Source organism: Anser cygnoides, chromosome 22 (assembly GCF_040182565.1).
Source record: "Anser cygnoides isolate HZ-2024a breed goose chromosome 22, Taihu_goose_T2T_genome, whole genome shotgun sequence".
NCBI lineage: Eukaryota > Metazoa > Chordata > Aves > Anseriformes > Anatidae > Anser > Anser cygnoides.
In genome coordinates, this window is record NC_089894.1 from 4,790,827 (window position 1) to 4,810,343 (window position 19,517).

Below are 19,517 nucleotides of genomic sequence, written 5' to 3' on the forward strand. Positions count from 1 at the left end.
GGCAGAGACTGGGGAGGAAGTGGGCAGGCTGAAGAGCATCAGAGAGAGGAGATTGACTTGATGGGGGTAGTGCTCAGCCAGCCACTACACAAGAAATGAAGGCTCCCCTACCCCCTTGCCACTAGGCAGAGGGATGGGATCTAATACCCAGGCGAGTGGAAGCAGGTTCCTGTTCAGCACAGCAGGTGAACCCCCCTGTTGCCTATCTCACCTTCCCAGGTGCCCCTACACAACAGGTATGAGGCTCTGGAACTTAACGGGCAAGCAAATGACAATGTGGACAAAGGTCCATCCACATTGGGGGAGTTGCCAAGGCGAGACAATCTATACCCCACATCACAACAACTCCCACCAAGAAAAAAAGAAGGTTTATTGTCATAGGGGACTCCCTTCTGAAGGGAATGGAAGGCCCGATTTGCCATCCAGACCCAACCTATAGGGAAGTCTATTGTCTCCCTGGGGCTCAGGTAAGAGTCATCACTTGGAAAGCCACTCACCTGGTACATCCCTCTGGTTATTACCCTTTATTGGTTTTTCACGTTGGCACCAATAAGATAGAAAAGGGAAGACCAAAAGTGACTGAAAGGGACTTTAGGGCTTTGGGGCAATTGGTTGAAGGATCAGGTGCACAGAGAAGAGCAAAAGCAAGAGGACTCGTGTCAAGATATAGACAGTTTAATAAATGAAGAAAAGAGGGGAAAAAAAACAAATGATGCATAGGCAATCATTCTGATACAAAGGCACTCACTATCTCCTACAAGTAAACTGATGCCCAACCAATCTCTAAGCAATGCCTTCTCTGGAAGACAATGCCCCCTACCCCACCCTCACCTTGCCCCAGTTTCTCCCTCCCTGGCCCTCCCCTCCCCTCCCCTCTCCGGCTGTCCCCTCCCCTCCCCAGCCCTCCCCAGCCCTCCCCAGCCCGCCCCTCCCCTCCTCCCTCCATTTCATATTTTATTTTTAGCATTGTATTAATGATATTGAATATGCTTTCAGACAGTTTAGGTCAGTAATCCTGGCTGCATCCCTGCCCAACTTTTTGCTCACTCCCAGTAGTATGGGGAAGTTCACATCCTGAAGCTGATGGGCTCTACCAAGCAGCCTAAGAGGGAATTTGCTGCTTCCAGACATTCATCCAGATGGATCTCTGCAAGCAGAGAGAAAAAGTAGAGGGCAAACACAACTCAGAAAGGGAAGACAGTGTGTATTGACAGTCTCATAGACTGCCACACAGGAGCACAGGGAAAGAGGAACATGGGTGTTGGCTGTGCATTTTGTGGGAAATGCCTAGAGAATGCCTAGAGGAGAGAACTCCTCCCAGCAAAATCTACTTACCAGTTTGGTCCCGTAGCCACCTACAAGCCTTGGCTTCCAGAAGTTCTGACCAAGATACCCTCCATTTATACCGGTGCAACCAGACTAAGGCCAACACTGTGGCCCAAGCAGTTGGCTTCACATCCTGTGGAGGAAAATTGAACAATCGGGGGAAAAGAAAGACCAAACCTAAAATAGCACAAACCTTTGGACAAATCTTTTCCTGAAAGGAGGACTTCCACACACACACACAAACTCTCTAAGCTTCTGAAATCCTCAAAACCAGAAAGTTCCCAGATACCTGTGTTGATTACATCTCTCCTTTCTACAAGCAGACAGCCTGAATATCCTGACTGTTCTGATCTTCTCCTGCTGGTTCAGCTCAGACTGGAAACTTGGAGGAGAGAAAGGTTCAGCTCATGATATTTCCCCCCACCTGCCCCTGATCTGCTTACCTTACTGGGCCTTTGGCCCTTAACTTCAGCCTTGCTGAGCCCCAAGGCTGAGGTCAGGGCTGAGGTCAGGTCCCACGAGCCATTTGCTTTCTGGAGTGCCACTACTGCCCTGAGACTGGAGAAGTCACACAATCTTGTCGACAACGGTGAAATTTTCCAGTCCCAACTTACGTGAAATGGTGGTGGTTCCTCCATCACCAGCTCTTCAGGAGGAGATTCCTGCTCTGGAAGACAGCAATATTCACATAGCTCATATGAGATAGGCAATGGTTAGTAACCTTAAATTCTGCCTTCTCCAGGTATCCTCAACTGTCCTACATCCTTTCTGGGCTTTCCAAAGTTTTCTCAGTCCTCCAAAGGCATCCTGAGCTTTTCCAGAACTCCAAGAGCATCCTCAAATTTTCCCAGTCCTTCACAGGTATCCTGACACTGCTGATCTTATAGGTCTTTTCCAACCTAAATGATTCTATGATCATTAAAGGTCCCTTCCAATCCAAACCATTCCATGATTCTACAGCATTTAAAGCCCCACTTCATCCTTCTCCACCATCAGTTCTTGAACCCACCAGTCTTATCATGAACTGCTCCTTTCCACATTCTGGGATGTAAGACTTCTTTGAAGCTACAACAGCACTGCAATACATGAGCGTGAAGGTGAGGAGGGTCAAGCACAGGCCACAGGACATTAACGTTATAGGCATGGCCGAGTTCTGTAGCAGAATTAAGAGTTTTTATGGGCAGAAGAAGAAGTATTGGGGAACAAAGAAGTTGGGGGCAGAACTAGGGATCATGTAAAGCTAGCCTAAATGTATACAAAGTAATTTAGGTTGGCAGGAATCTCTGGAGGTCATCTAGTCCAATGCCATGATTCAAGGAAGTTCTCATTTAGATCAGCTTGCCCAGGAACTTATCTTGAACAGTTCCAAAGTTGAAGATTCCAACAGTTCTTGGCTATTCTTATGATTAAAAAAAAAAATAACCTTCCTCATACCCATTCAATATTTCCCTTGTTCCAACTTGTATCAATTGCCTCTTATCCTAATGTCACGTACCTCCAAGTCTCTGTATTCTTTGTATCTTCCTCCAGTCAGGTAGTTGTAGACAAAAGTAAGGTATCCTTATTAACAAAACCAGTTCCTTCAACCTCTTTTAGCATGCCATGTATTTCAGCCCCCTCACTTTAGTGGCCTTCCTCTAGATTCATTCTAGTATATCAATGTTTTTGTTGTAATTAGAGAGTTTCCAGTAACTATCATACGTCTTTTCTTTCTGTTTGGACACTACAGTCAGGCTCAGCTGACTCTGGATGCCTCCCCTAAAAGGCCTAGTTTGTTCTCACCAGTGCCTGGGCATTATACCTATTCTGAAGCTGCAGGTCTGCAGGTTGAGCAGGAGCCTTCCTATTGGTGCCAGAAGTCACAAGTCTCCAGCTTTCTCCATTCTGACTGTGAATTTCAGATGTCCTATCTTCCTTGCTTCATGTCACTCAAAATCTTCTCTTTGCAGACTTTCCACAAAGACCACAACAATCTCCTCTTCATTCACCCTGATGGTGTGCAGTGTGCTCATTACTTTTAGTTCCTTCAGTTAGCAGCTCCAGGCCTTGTCTAGAGTATACCTCTCACAGAGGAGGGCACTTCTGCCCCAGCCCCAGAGAGAAGCACCAGCCTCTCTCTTCAGCTCAAGACCTAGACAGCAGTCTCTTCCTTTCATGCTCTGTCTGGACTGAGGCTTCCAATGCACTATGGGCAAATTTGCTTTGCCTATTTCTCCATCCGTCACCAGCACAGTGATAATCAGGAAGTCTGGTGAGAAAATAAATACTGAAAGGAGAGTTCAACCGTTATGCAACACATCAAAGAATCCACAGTTGAGAATTTTCTACTTACCTTTACAGGGGGATGAAAACTTGGTCAGTGCTACAGCATCAGAGGCTTTGGGATGAAGCATCTCAAGACAGAACTGGAACTTTTGGACCATCCAAAACTTGGTGGAGTTGAACCACACAGGCCTGAAGCCACACCAGAGGAGCTGGCAGGGAACCAGGTTGCGAGAGGGAGGAAACAGCATGGGGGAGTCTAGAGGCAAAGAATCTGAGAGAGAGGCAGGAAGATGGGGAGTGAGGGTTAGACTTTTGTATTTTAGAGATAAGCAAAAGGTTGTTCAGGCCCACAGGATATGGGGCTGGTGATGGTGAGGAGGCATCAGACCAGCAAGTTCCACTTTTCCCTTACAATCCTGTCCCCACTATTCTTGGCCTTACCACGGTGCCAGGTATCCATCAGTTCCATGCGTACAGCTGTGCTGGATGTGAAGGGGGATTGGACCCCCAGGCTGAGGCTGAACTTAACTGCATTCTGCCAGATGTCCTCTGACCTGCTTGTCCCACACCGGGAAAGTTTCCACAGCAGATGCATCAAGGCCATACGGTGCACAGGCAGCCTGCAGGGAAAGGGAGTTAGTCCTTGTTTCCACTGTGGGTAGAGGGATGAGATCATAGAATCATAGAATGATTAAGGTTGGAAAAGACCACCAAGATCATCTGGTCCAACTATCCCCCTACCACCAATACCACCCACTAAGCCATGTCCCTAAGCACCACATCCAACCTTTCCTTAAAAACCCCCAGGGACAGTGACGCCACCACCTCCCTGGACAACCCGTCTCAATGCCTGACTACTCCTTCTGAGAAGAAGTTTCTCCTAATTTCCAACCTAAACCTCCCCTGGTGCAACTTGAGGTCATTCCCTCTTGTCCTGTCACTGGTTATCTGCAAGAAGAGGCCAGCACCCAGCTCCCCACAACTTCCTTTCAGGTAGCTGTAGAGGGCAGTAAGATCTCCCTTGAGCCTCCTCTTCTTCAGACTAAACAACCCCAGTTCCCTCAGCCACTCCTCATAAGACTTGTGCTCCAGACCCTTCACCAGCTTTGTAGCCCTTCTCTGGACATGCTCCAGGGTCTCGATGGCCTTCTTGTAGTGAGAAGCCCAACACTGAACACTATTCAAGGTGTGGCCTCACCAGAGCAGAATATAGATCACGTCCCTGGTCCTGCTGGCTAGATGATTCCTGATACAAGCCAGGATGCCAGCAGCCTTCTTGGCCACCTGGGCACATGGCTGGCTCATGTTCAGGCGAGCATCAATCAGCAACCTCAGATCCTTTTCTTCTGCACAGCTTTTGAGCCACTCTTCCCCAAGCCTGTAGTGCTGCATGAGGTTATTGGGACCAAAGTGCAGGACCCGGCACTTAGCCATGTTGAACCTCATCCCATTGGCCTCTGCCCATTGATCCAACCTGTTCAGGTCCCTCTGCAGGGCCTTCCTGCCCTCCAGCAGATTGACACTTCCCCCCAACTTGGTGTTGTCTGCAGACTTACTGAGGGTGCACTCAATTCCCTCATCCAAATCATTAATAAAGATATTAAAGAGGATGGGCCCCAACACTGACCCCTGGGGAACACCACTGGTGACCAGTTGCCAGCTGGATTTCACTCTGTTCACCACCACTCTCTGGGCCCAGCTGTCCAGTCAGTTTTTAACCCTGCAATGAGTGTATCTATTCAAGCCATGGGCTTCCACCTTCTGCAGGAGACTGCTGTGGGAGACCATGTCAAAGGCCTTGCTGAAGTCTAGGTAGACTATGTCAACAACCTTTCCCTCAACCAAGGCTGCTGTGGTGTAGCAGCAGGAGTAAAGAGGAGGGGGCAGTAAGGCAATGGTCACCCAAATCCTCTCCCCAGGTCAAGGCAGAGGAGACAAGTTGGGAGCACTGGAAACCCATATTGTCTTCCCATCTCAAGGTATGCAAGCAAAGGACACCTATTGTCCCTCCTCCAGACCTTGATAATGTCCCTTTGTCTTGTGGGCTATTGTGTTATCCTCTCACCTGTCATCTGCTGATGGGGACAGTGAGAACCTGAGTGTGTAATCGAAGGACTGGCTGCCTACATGGTACTTTAGGGTCACAGCTGCCACATCTGCCTCTGGATCCTGGGGACACAAGGGAAAGAGTCAGACAGAAAAGTTTATCTGCAAGGCACAGAGAGGCTGGCCGCTTAGCTTCCCTCTCTGCTATGCTAAAGTAGTAGATAGATGTCCATAGTTGGAGCAGAGGCAGTGTCATCTCAGGGGGAAAAAACAGGGTTCACAGAGACATAACATTGGTCTTTCCCAGGTCTAGCAGAGGTGAAGGACTCCATGTGTTGAGAACGTGAAACTGGGAGTGTTTCCTATACCTTCCAGAAAGCCTTGCTCCTGGATCTGATTTCTCACCTGTGCTTGTCCATGGATCTGGGCATAGATGATGCTCTGATGTCCCTGGAAGATAGACTCAGGAGCTTTTCTAATCATTGTCACCTCCAGGCCTGGTGGAAGGTCCCAGTGTAGTGAGATCTCGCTTGCCAGAGGCTGCAGGGCCTGCTGCAGGCATTTCACTGCCTGGTGAGGGGACACAGAGAGCACAGGCTACTGGAGGGGGTCTCTGAGTTGGAGTGGATGATGGCAATTGGATTGCCTTGCATATCTAGGAGAAACGTTGGAAGCACTGAACAGAGCAGCGGGAGTGCTGGAAGCACAGGCACTTGGGCAGTTACCTCAGATGTCATGTCCAGCCTGGAGTGGATGCACACACATTCACCCTTGGTCTCCAGGGAAATGGCCTGGGAAAGGTTGAAGCTGTCACAGTTGTTAACAGGAAAACAGAAACACCTGTACAGGAAAAAAGAGGAAGGTTAGAGAGTGGACAAAGGTGAGAGGTAAGAAGGACAAGAGTGGTATAAAGGAAAGGTAAGAGTGTTTTTAATTTTAGGAATGAAACTGATTCAGCTTTCTCTCACCCTGGAGTGAGAGAGTTTGCCTGCTGTGTAGGGAGAGGTTAAACTGGTTTGGGTTATAGAGGTCATGGGAATGGGTTTTGGGCCCTCAGAGCACACTGAGGTATTGCATGGTGAGGGGGAAGAGGAAAAGTGCTGAGAACAGCCTGGAAAAATTGTGAGAGAAGGCCCACTACAAGAAGAGTATAGGCAGTCTCAGTGAGCTAAGGAAAGTGTGTGTGGAGGTCATTGCTGAAGTCCCATCAAAGTAAAGAGAAGATGTAGGACAGACTAGGACCTGAGAGAATTTTTGAAAGACTGACAGTCAGGGCAAGTAACCATGTTGGGGGACAGGAACAGGGCTCCCCCATTACCGATGATCATCACGGTAACGGTGGACCTCAGCCATGATAGCTTCCTCTTCACTGCAGATCTTCCTCTGGATGAATATGAAGAGCTGAGGCAGAGAGGAGGGGAAACAAAGATTTTTAGGGCTGTGCACCCTCACAGAGGAAAGACACATGGCAACTCTCAATGCAAGCGTCAACAGCATGACTCACAATGAGTACTGAAATCTACCTTTGCCCCAGTGTTTACATTCTTTCACCTCCCCATTACCCTTTGTGCCCTGATACCTGGCGGGGATGCCCACGAAGGAGAGGTGTGCTGTAGATAGACTTTAGGAGGCCCAAGAGGTCACAGCCCCCTAGATCAGGGCAGATGGAAGAGAGGCGTCTCACAGCATTGTCCATGCTTTCCTGCGTGTATTCCACACTTTGCCTGTGGGATAGCAAGCAGAATGTCAGAGGGAGAGAACCTGGTCTACAGCTATCCCCACATGACCACTCTCCAGGAAAGCCCTACCTCACCACCAGTGTTCTAGAAGCAGCCTGAAAGGAGAACTTACTCTATCAGTGCCCATAACAGATCCAAACCCACAGCTGCCATCCAGCTAGAGCTTGTCCCATAGTTTCACTTAGAGTTATACTCAACTTGCCCCTTGGCCCTGACCCAACATCATCCCCAACTCACGGATAGAAGGCTTTGAAAGTCGCCCCAAAACTGTAGATGTTGAAATAGCAGCCCACAGGCAAACTCTTGAGGAGGAAGAGCAGTGTGTTCTAGGGACAGACAGAAGGATGGGCAGAGCTTAGATGGGAAAGCTAGGCAGAACATCCACTCCCATGAAGCAGCTTGCCTCTATCCTCATCACCTGAGCAGAAGTATTGTGAAAAGTCCACACTGAAGCCCTCCTCAGATGGTACCTGTGCATCCTGGAAGAGGCTGCAGTCTATGAGAAAGAGGAATTCCCCAAGATGGCCTGTACTGGGCACCACTTCAGGAATGCTGGGCTTCAGTGTCACCATCACCACAGGGTCTCCCAGCAGAGATCCTGGAGTGTGGGGGGAAGCAGGGAGGATTTTTTGGTTGGAACCCCCTTCTCTGTCTCTTTGCTTTTGTCCTACACATTGCCTTTAGCTCCAACCTATGATATTAACTTAGAAGGAGCTGTTGACTCCCTCAAGGGTAGAGAGGCCTTTCAAGGAGATCTTAACAAATCAGAGGGCTGGGCAATCACCAACAACATGACATTTAACAAGAGCAAGTGCCAAATTCTAGATGGGTCTAGAGGGAAGATGTATGAGGAGCAGCTGAAGTCACTTAGTTGGTTTGTTCTAGAGAAGAGTAGACTGAGGGGAGACCTCATTGTGGCCTACAGCTTCCTCATGAAGGGGAGTAGAGAAAAAAGTGCAGACCTCTTCCCTTAGGTGACCAGTGACAGGACTTCAGGGAATGGTATGAAGCTGTATCCAGGGAGGTTCAGACTGGATATTAGGAAAAGGTTCTTCACTGAGAGAGCAATTGGGCACTAGAACAGGCTCCCCAGATAAGCAGTCATAGCACCAAGCCTGTTGGACTTCGAGAAGCAGGAAAATTCTCTTAGGCATATGGTTTAATCTTAGATAATCCTGAATGAAGCCATGAGTTGGACTTCATGATCCAAGTGGGTCCCTTCCAACTTGTGATATTCTGTGATTCTATAATTTGATGAAGCTACTGCCTGAAAATTCCTCAGATTTCCCCAGTCTCCCTGGTGCTCAGTTCTGCCATCCACACTCACCAGGTGCAGCTTTGGGATCTCTCCTCTCCACCACAGCACTGAGATTGTGACGCCCTTTATAATACACAAGCAATTGCAAATCATCAAAGTGCCAGGGTGCTGATTTCAATGAAACCTGAGGACAAGTGGGGTGTGGGGAGGAAAGAGAACCAAATAAAAGGACCAAGGAGCCCTTAGGATCATCAGTACATCACAGACCCTTCCCTACTTTCCCACTTTGGGACTCTGGCATCTGACAGGGCCATACCTCAGCAGACGTCTGATCTGGAGCTGTGTATTGCAGAGGGGTGTGGCTGCTGTTAATGTCTATATGAGACACACCACGGGCTGACTGCAGGTAGATTCTAAAGCGCAGGTTTTCCAATATCTCGTCCTCAGAAATCCGCCAGCCTGTAGGGACAAAAAGATGTGAGAAGGTGAAAGGAGAGAACATAGGGCAGCAGACAGTGATAGTGGAGTACTATCTGTAATGGGTGGTGGTGGTGGGTCAAATGTGGAATCTGAGATTTCCTCACTGCAATGCTTGTTTGGGGGGATATGTAGTCTCACGGTGTGGACTGTATAGGAATTCGTGGGGATCTTTTGCAGTGGAATGTGTGGGGAGACTTTGGGGTGCTCCTAGCTGTGAGGTATGAGGGGTTATTTTCAGATTCTATCGGTGTGGTATGTGTGCAGCTATGGGGTCCTGCCCTGCAGAGATGGTGAGAAGGACAGTGCTCCTCCCTGGTATAGGCACCTGTGGCCTATATACTATACACTCACTAAAGCGTGTATGTTGGGGCAAAAGGTCTCGTGGCCAGCAAAACAAGGCAGATCCATCAGTATGCAGCGGCAGCTCCTGGATATAGCACAGGTTGATGGCCACCTCCCTGTTAGGAGGCAGGGTCCCCAAGAAACAAGCAAACACTGGACCCCATATATCCGGCTGATCTTGCAGGTATCTCAAATTCTCCATGCCTGACGTGGCTTTGTGCAGCTTCTGGGCCTACCACAAAGGGAGAAAAATATGTTACTGAGGTCTCAGCAGAATTTTGTTCTCCCACTTCCACACTCCATTTCAACCTGAACCCCTCTCCCTGCCCCATCACCACCACCACCCCCCCCCCCCAAAGAATCAGAGTACCTCCTCCTTGTCCCAGAGCATTGCTTCAATACGAGTGTCCCCCATGGTAGCACAGAAGGTGTATACAACAGTGTCAGAGTGCACAGGAAAGATGAACATGATCTCGTCAGAGACTTGCTGCTTATTGCGGAAAAACAGCTTAGACTCCACATCAGCCACAAAGTCCTGGATGGTTACATTTACTGCCACAGATTCCAGCTCTATTTTAGGATAGATTGAAAAGATCCATATTCCCCTGTCAAATAAGCCTGAGGAAGACATAATGATTGTCAGAGTCACTGGTTGACTGTAGAGGATTTTAAATTTGAAGTGTCTGCTTGCAATAGGCAACATTTGTGTGTCCAAACTTGCCACAGAAATACAATTTGCAAAAGCTGACAAATAGCAATGAAAGGTCACTAAGGCTGCCAGCATGTTTCACTTGGACCACATTTCCTCATCTCTCTAAGCCCCTTTCTGTCCAGCATGGACCTCAGATCACCTAACTGTTCCATGCTTCACCTTAATTCAGACCTATCATGGCATTGTGAGGAGTCTGTCTGTCCTTCAACATGTAGAATGAGATAGCCCCACAACAAGCTTCATGCAAATGGCAGGAAGTGCTCTGCAGCTCTTCAAACCTTCATACCGTCATCTCAGAGACAAGGAGCAAGTCCTACCTCCTGTTTTGAGACTAATGTTCCAGAGAGACTAACTTAAGTGGACATATGACTCATTTTGCACTACTAAAAACGAAGGAGGGATCCTAGCATAACAAAAAAGGTAGAGTCACAGGAGGTCCGCATCATCATCCCATTTCTTGATGGCTTCCCTGGAAAGCCCTGAGCACTACGGGTGAAATGAATCACATGTACAACAACCTCTTTTTTCCTATGCAACTCATAAAAAATAAATACTGACTACAGGCCATGCCACTGAGTTCCCAGAACACAAAGAAATGTGCTTCCCTCTCAACCATTCAAGAAATCAGTTCCTTTCCACATTGCTCTCCAGCAAAAATCTTCCCCGCTGTTCACAGACACCACACTCTTGGCCCCAACTCACTCCTGTAAATACGATGCTTGCTCAGGATGCCACTTGGCCTCATCTTGACTTTCTGGTTGAAGACAGGTTCTGTGTAGGAAAGAGCATAAAGCGAGTTATGAGGACCTCATAAAAGAAACTGGGCACCTCCATCTTCCCTTCCTCTAAGACAGGAAGCTCCCACCAACATACATGGCCAAGATGACTCTTGCTTCCTCACATCTTTATCTCAAGATTCTTTTTCACTAGCCTGGTTGTAGATTGGTAGGAGAGAGGCCTGCGATGGGAATGGCAGATGTCCAAAAAATCTGTTGACTCAAGGGGTGTGTGTGTGTGCTTAATTTACACTAGACAGGGAAAGGAAGATGGCAGATATAATGGGTAAGAGACGGAGAAACAAGGCAGAGCATGGGTTTGGGCCCGAGAGGCGGGAATTTCACATGGAGGAAACCAGCACCAATGATGACAGGAAGAAATGGACAGAGGGGTGGACAAAGAGCAAATGAAACATAGTCTGGGCAGATGGGTGGATGCATAAATGGATTTGTGTAAGGAGAGTGGCAAAGCTGTTGGTTGGAGAAGGCTGTATTTAGTGGCAGCAGGAGTGAATGGCAGAAAAATATGAACATACGGAAAGTTGGGCAGGAGAATGGATTAATGAATTTGTAGTTGGATGCAAGGATGGCCATCCAGGCCAGTGGGGCAGATGAGTTTGTGGTGGTTTTACCCAGCTGGACAGCTAAGCTCCACCTCAACTGCTCTATCACTCTCCCTTCTCAAAGGGAAAGAGGGAGAACATACGATGAAAAGGGCCCTAGGGCTGAGATAAGGGCAAGGCAATCATTCAATAATTATCGTGACAGGCAAAACAGACTGAGTATAGGTAAGCTAGAGAAATTTATGACCTATTACTAACAAAATAGAGAAATTAGAAACTAAAACAAAACCATACCAAACAAAACAAAAAACTAAAAACACCTTCCCCTCATCCACCCTATTCCAATTCCTCCACCCAAGCAGCGCAGGGGAAATGGGGAAATGGGGGCTGTGGTCAGTCTATAGCACTTCGTCTCTGCCACTCCTTCACAGTCACTCTGCCCCTGTTCCACATGGGGTCCCTTCCATGGGATGCCATCCTTCCCAAACTGATCCTGTGTGGGCTTCCCACAGGCAGCAGCTCTCCAAGAACTGTTCCAATATGGGTCTCTACCACAGGGTCCATCCGTCTGAATCGGACTGCTCCAACATGAGTCCCCCACAGGTGGCAGCACATCCCAGATCCCCTGCCCCACTGTGGGACCCATGGTGGGACTCCATCCTCCACGGTCTGCAGCATGGATATCTGCTCTGCCGTGGGACCCATGGGCTGCAGGGAGACAGCCTGCTCCACCAGGGGCCTCTCCACGGGCCACAGGAGAACTTTGTTCCAGCTCCTGGAGCACCTCCTGCTCTCTTCTTCACTGACCTTGGTGTCTGCAGGGATGTTTCTCAGTCCTCTCACTCCCAGCTGCTGTGTGCAACAGCTTTTCCCTTTCTTAAATCTGCTCTTACAAAGACACAAACAACATCAATTATTGGCTCTGCTCTGGCCAGGGGTGGGTCCCTTTGGGGCTAACTGAAACTGGTCCTTATCTAACATGGGGCAGCTTCTGGACTCTTCTCACAGAGGCCACCTGTGCAGCCCCCCACTACCAAAACTTTCCACATATACCCAATACATTCCCCCAAGCCAAGAACAAGCTGAAAGATGGAAAAAAACATCTTCGAGTTCATCAGGTTTATATGAAGCATAGGGTGATTTTTACCATAAAAGCCAAAGAAACTCTCTAAGACTCTCATTTTGGAGTTTTAGAAAGCAGGCATTCTTTAATTGCGGTGGATCACTTCACCTAGTGTGCGCACCGAGTTGCTCAATCACAAAGGTTATATGCAATCAAAATATACATATTCATTCGATTTCTATTGGATAATTATTATATTCATATTACGTTCCATAAATCATTAAAATATTCAAATGTTCCTGATGCATGCGCATTTGTTTCTACTGGTGGTCTTTCAGGGTCTTCTGGTGGTCATCAATAGTCTTCCTCGCTGTGTTCACTGGTTGAACCCAGTTCTTGTGCATGATCATGCCATCTCATTCTTTCTTTTCTTATTGTTTCAACTTTGGCATGTATACTGAGCCTAGTCATTTACACATCCAAGGACATATGCATAACATGAGTTCCTCATCTCATCTTCTTCTGACACATCCTCCAGGCCTGGATCATCTTGCTTTCACTTTGAGATACAAGTCTGTATTTGCTTACAGATGAAGCTGGCTAAGTAATACAAAGTTTCCAAACTTCCTCCTATCTAACTAAACATAGCAAAGGTTAGACCTATCTGCTCATAATGCATTTCAAATTTTGCCCCATTGCTCTATCGAAGGGGGGAAAACATATGTCTTTTAGGTTCAATATCATTTTGACCAGGTACCTATGGTAGGACATTTTTGCCAGCTAGTAGCGCTAAGAAGCTGCAAGAGATCCAAAGAAATAGAGCTTAGCCATACAGCCCTGAGCAGAGGTGGTCCAATCTCCAGTCAGAAAGCTGGCCAGCAGCCTGAGCAGTGTGATGGAAGTGTAGCAGATCTCCAAGCTGGACAAATTCACCAGCACATCAGTTTGTGCAGATGCTGACTTGTCACCATCAGCAATGAAGATTTTCCTAAGCACAGTCTGCAAAAGGAGAGAGAGAAGGAAGCAAAACACCTAGAATCAGGTGTGTTCCCAAATGCCAACATTTTCCCATTCTCCTTTCTCCATGCTGTGTTGTTGGTTTTCTCTTCCCCTCCCTTCAGCAAGGGCACCTAGGAGAGAGAATATTTGTGAAAGGAATTACTGTCAGAGAGAAAGCAGTGTTGAAGACACATCAGTCAGTGTTCAGATTCCGTTCAGGGGCTCCATACTTACTGGAAGAAGAGGAACAGGTTCTCAGTGAGAGCTTGTCCTAAGACAACTCCCTCCAGCGAAACAGTTGAGTTACCCCATGAAGTTGCTCTGTGAAGGGTATTTGCTTAGACTTCAACAGTCCAATTACTATGCCTGAAGTTATTCCCAGCATGCTCTTCACAGGTGTTAAGAACAGAGTTCCTTTAGCTATCAGGCAGGAGAAAGACAGCTTGGAAAGTGTGTACGAGGTGATTTAAATCTTGGATTCAAAGTAAATGAAAGAGGGACCATTTGAGTATACAAGTAAGTCATAATCCAGGACAAATATATTTAGCTTTGATTATGGCATGGCAGAAGTTAACCATTGCTTGCAGAATTGCTGCATGAGCTTATATTATTAATTATTAGTCCATGTGGTGGATAATATAATAACATCACTAATAGGAGAGCTGCAGAATAAGGACTAAGTGGCTGCTTCTGGGTCAGTCTCAACTGACTCTTCAAGACAGAACTGACTTAGCAGGGACTATAAACAATCTGCCTGAAGAAACTGAGAAAGTACCAAAAGCTGCAGGCCATTGAATTTAGAGGGGATAAAAGACCACTTAGATTCTGTGGGGTGCCATTAGCAGGAAAATAATCAGTGAAGAACCCACTGTCTAGTAAACTGCTGTGAAGATATAGCAATCCTGACCAGATGACCAGCACATAGAGGAACTGTTGATCCATACAGTAGTTAATCTGAGGAGGCCCAGGCCTGTGCTGCGCTGTGCTCCATGTCCAGGTTGGCCTTCAGTGCTGCACAAATCTCCTGGCCACAACCTAACCTCAGCAGCTTATTGTAATGGAGGAGCCTACATGCAACTTCTGCTCTATACCAGTGATTACAGCACCTGCATGCTGTTGCTTTTTTGTAAAAGTGCAGCAAGAAGTAATTATGTGAACATCCTCTATGTTTTCCTTTAAGAAAATCCTCCAATAACTGAAGTGACGAGACCAAGGTAACCCACATGTGAATGGGAGATGCCCAGCATGCTGCACCAAATTGAAAACATCTAACTCATCTGATGCTTTACAGCTTCTAGTTCTCATAGTTCCCAGCATCAAAGAAAGGTGAAATTCTCTATATCATTCTCTCTTTTGGGTTAGTATTAATAAACAGCATTTTAAATGATACTTTACAAAGTCTGAGTGCTTTTTTTTTTTTTTAAAGTGGGATCAAATCAAACCATCACCTCCTAATCCAAAACATGGTGCAAACCTTCTCCAGGCCGGCTCAACATGTCAGGAGGGATGATCTGATGATCTTGAAGCCCCTGTGCTGTGAATGTTGACTCTAAGGGCTAGTACACAGGTCCCATGGACCTCAGCAGGTTAGTAGGTCTCAGGGACATGTGAATGCTTGTCCTAAAGGAACCTGGAAAGGTCTGTGTACCTTTAACATTATACTGCTATCAGTAACCATGATTGTGTAGCTACATTTTTATAGGTGTTCACTGCCAGTTATCAGAGTTAATCACAGCACAGTTATACTGTAGTCACATGCTGACAGATTTCAACAAACTTAACTGACCTAAATGTATTTGCTGTTGCTGTGATTATCATATCTATATGCCATGGTTTATGTAAGCTGTTAAAGATCATTAAGCATGTTCTTCATAGAGTCCAAGTTTCTTTCTTCACTAGCTAATGCTTCACACTTTCCACTAACAGAAAATGCTCCCCAAGTGATGTCATATCATAGCAGATGTCCTTTTTCGTACCAGTAGAAGAATTGGCACTGCATTTATCGGCTGTTTTGTCCTGTAGGTTTGGGGCTGTATGTTCAGTATTGCCAGTAGGCGGCTGAGTGGGGATGGTTAAGTGGGGAAGGAGCATCACCTAGCGCATGCTTGTGGTAAATACCCAGAATGTGCCTGACTGCCTGCCCAGGGAAAGTCCATGCCTGAGAGCTGTGGTTTAACCCAGCGGGGATCTAAGGACCACACAGATGTTCGCTCACCACCCCCACCCCATCCCCCCACCCCACCCCCAAAAACCCCACACGTTGTAGGATGGGGGAGAGAACTGGGGAAAAAAATTAAAGCTTGGGGGTTGGCATAAAGACAATTTAATAGGACTGAAAATGAAGGAATAATAATAATAATAATAATAATAATAATAATAATGGTGATGATAAATATAAATGTAAATAATATGAGAGTATAGAAAGCAAGTGATGCACAATGCATCACTCACTATCTGCTGACTGATGCCCATCCCATCCCCAAGCAGTGGCCCCAGCCCACACTCCAGCCAGCCAGCCCATATTTATTGTTCAGCATGACATCATACGGTATGGAATATCCCTTTGGCCAGTTCAGGTCAGCTGTCTTGGCTCTGTCCCCTCCCAGCCCTGTTTCTTGAGCACCCCCAGCCTCCTTTCTGGCAGGGCAGTATGAGAAGCAGAACAGTCCTTGACTTAGTGTAAGCACTGCTCTGCAAAAATTAAAACGTTGGTATGATATCAACATTATTCTCATCCTAAATCCAAAATAGAGCATCATTCCAGCTACTAGGAGGAAAATTAACATTATCCTAGAAGAAACCAGGACAGCTCACAATGAACAATACACTAGTAGTTGTACTCCTAAATTCCACTGATTTAATGAACAAGATCTCCTGGCAGGAGAGGGAGACTCACACACAGCCAGGATGTGGGGAATAGGGAGCAGGAGGGCTGCCAGAGGTTGTGCAACAGGGCACTGAAAGAGCAGGTGAGAATGTGGCAGATGGATGAATGGTGTGTGAAGGGGATGTAAGAGGGGACAGAATGAGAAAGGGAAGGAGGGATGTTCATTCACTGCTGTAGTGATCTTGGCTGGAGAATCATCACACACGAAGGAGTTAGTGATCCACACAACAGTTAACCTGAGGAGGCACAGGCCTGTTCTGTGCTGTGCTGCACATCCAGCTTCACCTTCAGGAGTGTGCTGGGCTGCACAAATCCCTTGGCTGCAAGATAACCTCCCCCAGATCACTGTAACAGGTCTGACAATGTAGGCTGCTCATTTTAACATATTGCATGCTGATCAGGTAGATCACCATTTCATGTTGCACAGCCTGGGGTTCCCAACATTGATGGGGATGTGATTATCTATGCTATCCTCTTTCTATATGTATCTTATTTCTTTACTGCCCTAAATCTAGAAAATGTCATTTAAAATGATACTTTACAGCATCTGAGTGTCCTTTTTAATGGGATCATAGTAAACCAGCAACTCCTGGTGCAAAACATTTGATGCAGTCATCAGATCCCAGTGAGAAATGCCTTTCTGGAAAAAGGAGGAAGACAGACTGAGTGCCCGGCTGGCCTGCATGAAAGTGTGGGGGCAGCTTCAAGGTATTCTTTTTGCTCAGGGAGCTTTCCTCGTGATTTTGGAAAGGGAGGAGGAAGTGCCTCAATGTTCCAGTCCAGCTGAAGTATTAACTTATTTCAGGGAGTAAGGAGGGAAAATTTGCACTGTGTTAGGTTGGTACCTAAGTGTTTGAAGCAGCCACCGGGATGTTTGGAGCTGAAGCAGCAGCTCTGCCTGAGCTGCCGGTGCAGCAGCACCTGGGTGACAGGTTGCAAACAGTGGGGAGAAGGGGCAGGGTGGCCAGGGCACCTCTGAGGTATGAGCTTCTTGTTGGGAAGAACAGGGATTGGAGACCTTGGTGACCCTGGGATGAGGAGTGGAGAGCGGGGTTGGTGGACAAGTATGGCAACAGCATTTCTATCTGGCCATTGGAGATGACAAAGGCAAAGGAGAGGGGCTGAAAGGAAGCTTGGAGCACTGGGGCATCGGCCCTGCTCGCCTCTCCCCAGTCGACGCGGAAGAGGCACCTTGCTTAATTGTGTCCTCCCTCCCCGCAAATGAGACCAGGCAAGGGGGGACCCCTCTGCAGCATAGCTCACAGTGAAGGCTGGGGTGGGGGGGGATGGGGGTGGGGGATGAGTGTCTCCCATGTGCTCTATGTGCTCTGCTTGTAACACTGGGCAGATGGTGTAATAAGCAATGGCCTATGACTGTCCTACATGCAGGAGCAGAAGTCAGCCTAATGCATGGAAATCCACCCTGTTGCCCCAGGAGTAAACATGAGTGTTAACACAAGCAGGGCGGGGGCAGGAAGGGGAAGAACTGTCTTGCAAAGTCATTCTAAGCTCTCAGCCAGGAGGATGTGATGCATGACCATGCAGTTCCATTCCAGGCATAATGATACAGCACCTAGAGAGAGCTCAGAACTGTGAGCTCTTGATGATCACCGGCAGTCAGGGTGGGATTTCTAAGGGAATGGTTCTTGGGAACCTCCCTTTTGTTCCCAGGAGATGGAGAGACTCCAGCACCCCTGACTCAGCTCAGCATTAATGGCAGTCTTGTATTCTCTGCCAGGCTGCCCCAAACAGAGTTACCGAGTTAAGGGGATTTTAAAACATGTAAATTTGAAAGGACCCCATAAGAATCAAAGACAGTTTTTCATTTGGGTTTGGGGTCTGCACATGGCAAAAGTACAGAATTAGAAAAATAGAAAAGAAGAAAGGAAGGAAAATGACTATGTCCAAACCTGCCACCAGGGACCACTCACCACAAAAAGTAAGGACAGGTATAAGTGTCCGCACCTTACTCATGTAAGAAAGTGATACTCTCATACACACATACTCTTTGTCCCTGGTGCTCTCAGAGACTCCTCTCTTCAGTCAGCTATCCTTGCTACCAGTTTCTTTAAGCTGTACATGGATAAACCTCCAGTTGCTGGAGGACCCCTTTGTTAGAGGAGTTCCTGTGAAGACCATTGCTATTTGATAAAACTGAGTGGTTCAAAATTAGTAGAGGACTGACTAAGGATATAATTCTGTGTTCACAGTAGAAATTTTGTTTTACCAGCAGCCAATTTTAAGAAATCTAGTAACAAAATATGTATGAATATGTATGCTAATACACTTATTCTGAATTATTATGAATTTATGAATATCATAATCTTTGCATGTATGTCTCATTGGCAATTCGAATCTTAGCTTGCACACTTTCTGTCCTCAACCATGAAGATCCCAAATATATAGGCAACATTTAAACTAATTTACTCAAACCAGTTCCATTTTTGGGCTCTCTCTGAGGGTATACGTTGTTCTTAGTCTCATGCAAAAGCCCTACAAGTAACAAGAGATGGGCAGACTCATTGCCCAGAGCAACAGAAATGAACAGCAACACAAGTTCCATGCCCCACAGCCTGGCAGGACTGGGGAATAAAAACAGACAGACATGCAGAAACCTCCTAACCTTTGCAGCAGTACAGCAAGCACAAACAAACAAACGTGCACATGTGCACAGAACAGCTGTAAGGATGGATGCAGAGGCACACACTCACCATGGAACAGCAGCCTGCAGCTGGAGCAACAAGCAGACAGACACAGGAATGGTTCTGTTACTGAACCCTGTCAGCTGCAGCATGAAAGTATGGACAGACGTGCTCAGACGAGGAGGAGGAGGAGGAGGAGGGATGATCTCTGCAGGAAGTGGGAGGGACAGATAGGAACTGAGTTCACTGTTACAATGCCTGTGTGGCTGCCTGGAATGCAGCCAAATGTGCACTCAGGGCTGGGAACTGGGGATGCTGCCGGTCCTTCCTGCTGGGATGGGCTAGGGGGACTGGAGATGCTGCCTGTTGTGGTTTAACCCGGCCAGCAGCTAAACACCACACAGCCGTTCGCTCACCCT

The 19,517-nt window shown here is 47.2% G+C and overlaps 1 protein-coding gene across 1 annotated transcript; it reads right to left on the minus strand.

The window, feature by feature from the left end:
• Window positions 1-936: 936 nt before the first annotated feature.
• Window positions 937-19,316, minus strand: LOC106045963 (von Willebrand factor A domain-containing protein 5A-like). Its single transcript, XM_066981661.1, is given in 19 exon segments — window positions 937-1,147; window positions 1,336-1,459; window positions 1,941-1,993; window positions 3,659-3,862; window positions 4,033-4,211; window positions 5,657-5,760; window positions 6,043-6,207; window positions 6,363-6,477; window positions 6,956-7,038; window positions 7,217-7,361; window positions 7,614-7,702; window positions 7,847-7,974; window positions 8,704-8,847; window positions 8,850-8,923; window positions 8,925-9,093; window positions 9,466-9,688; window positions 9,827-10,074; window positions 10,871-10,939; window positions 19,168-19,316. Coding segments are annotated over 18 exon segments (2,370 nt in total). The 5' UTR covers window positions 10,914-10,939; window positions 19,168-19,316; the 3' UTR covers window positions 937-1,067.
• Between the last annotated feature and the right edge of the window lie 201 nt (window positions 19,317-19,517).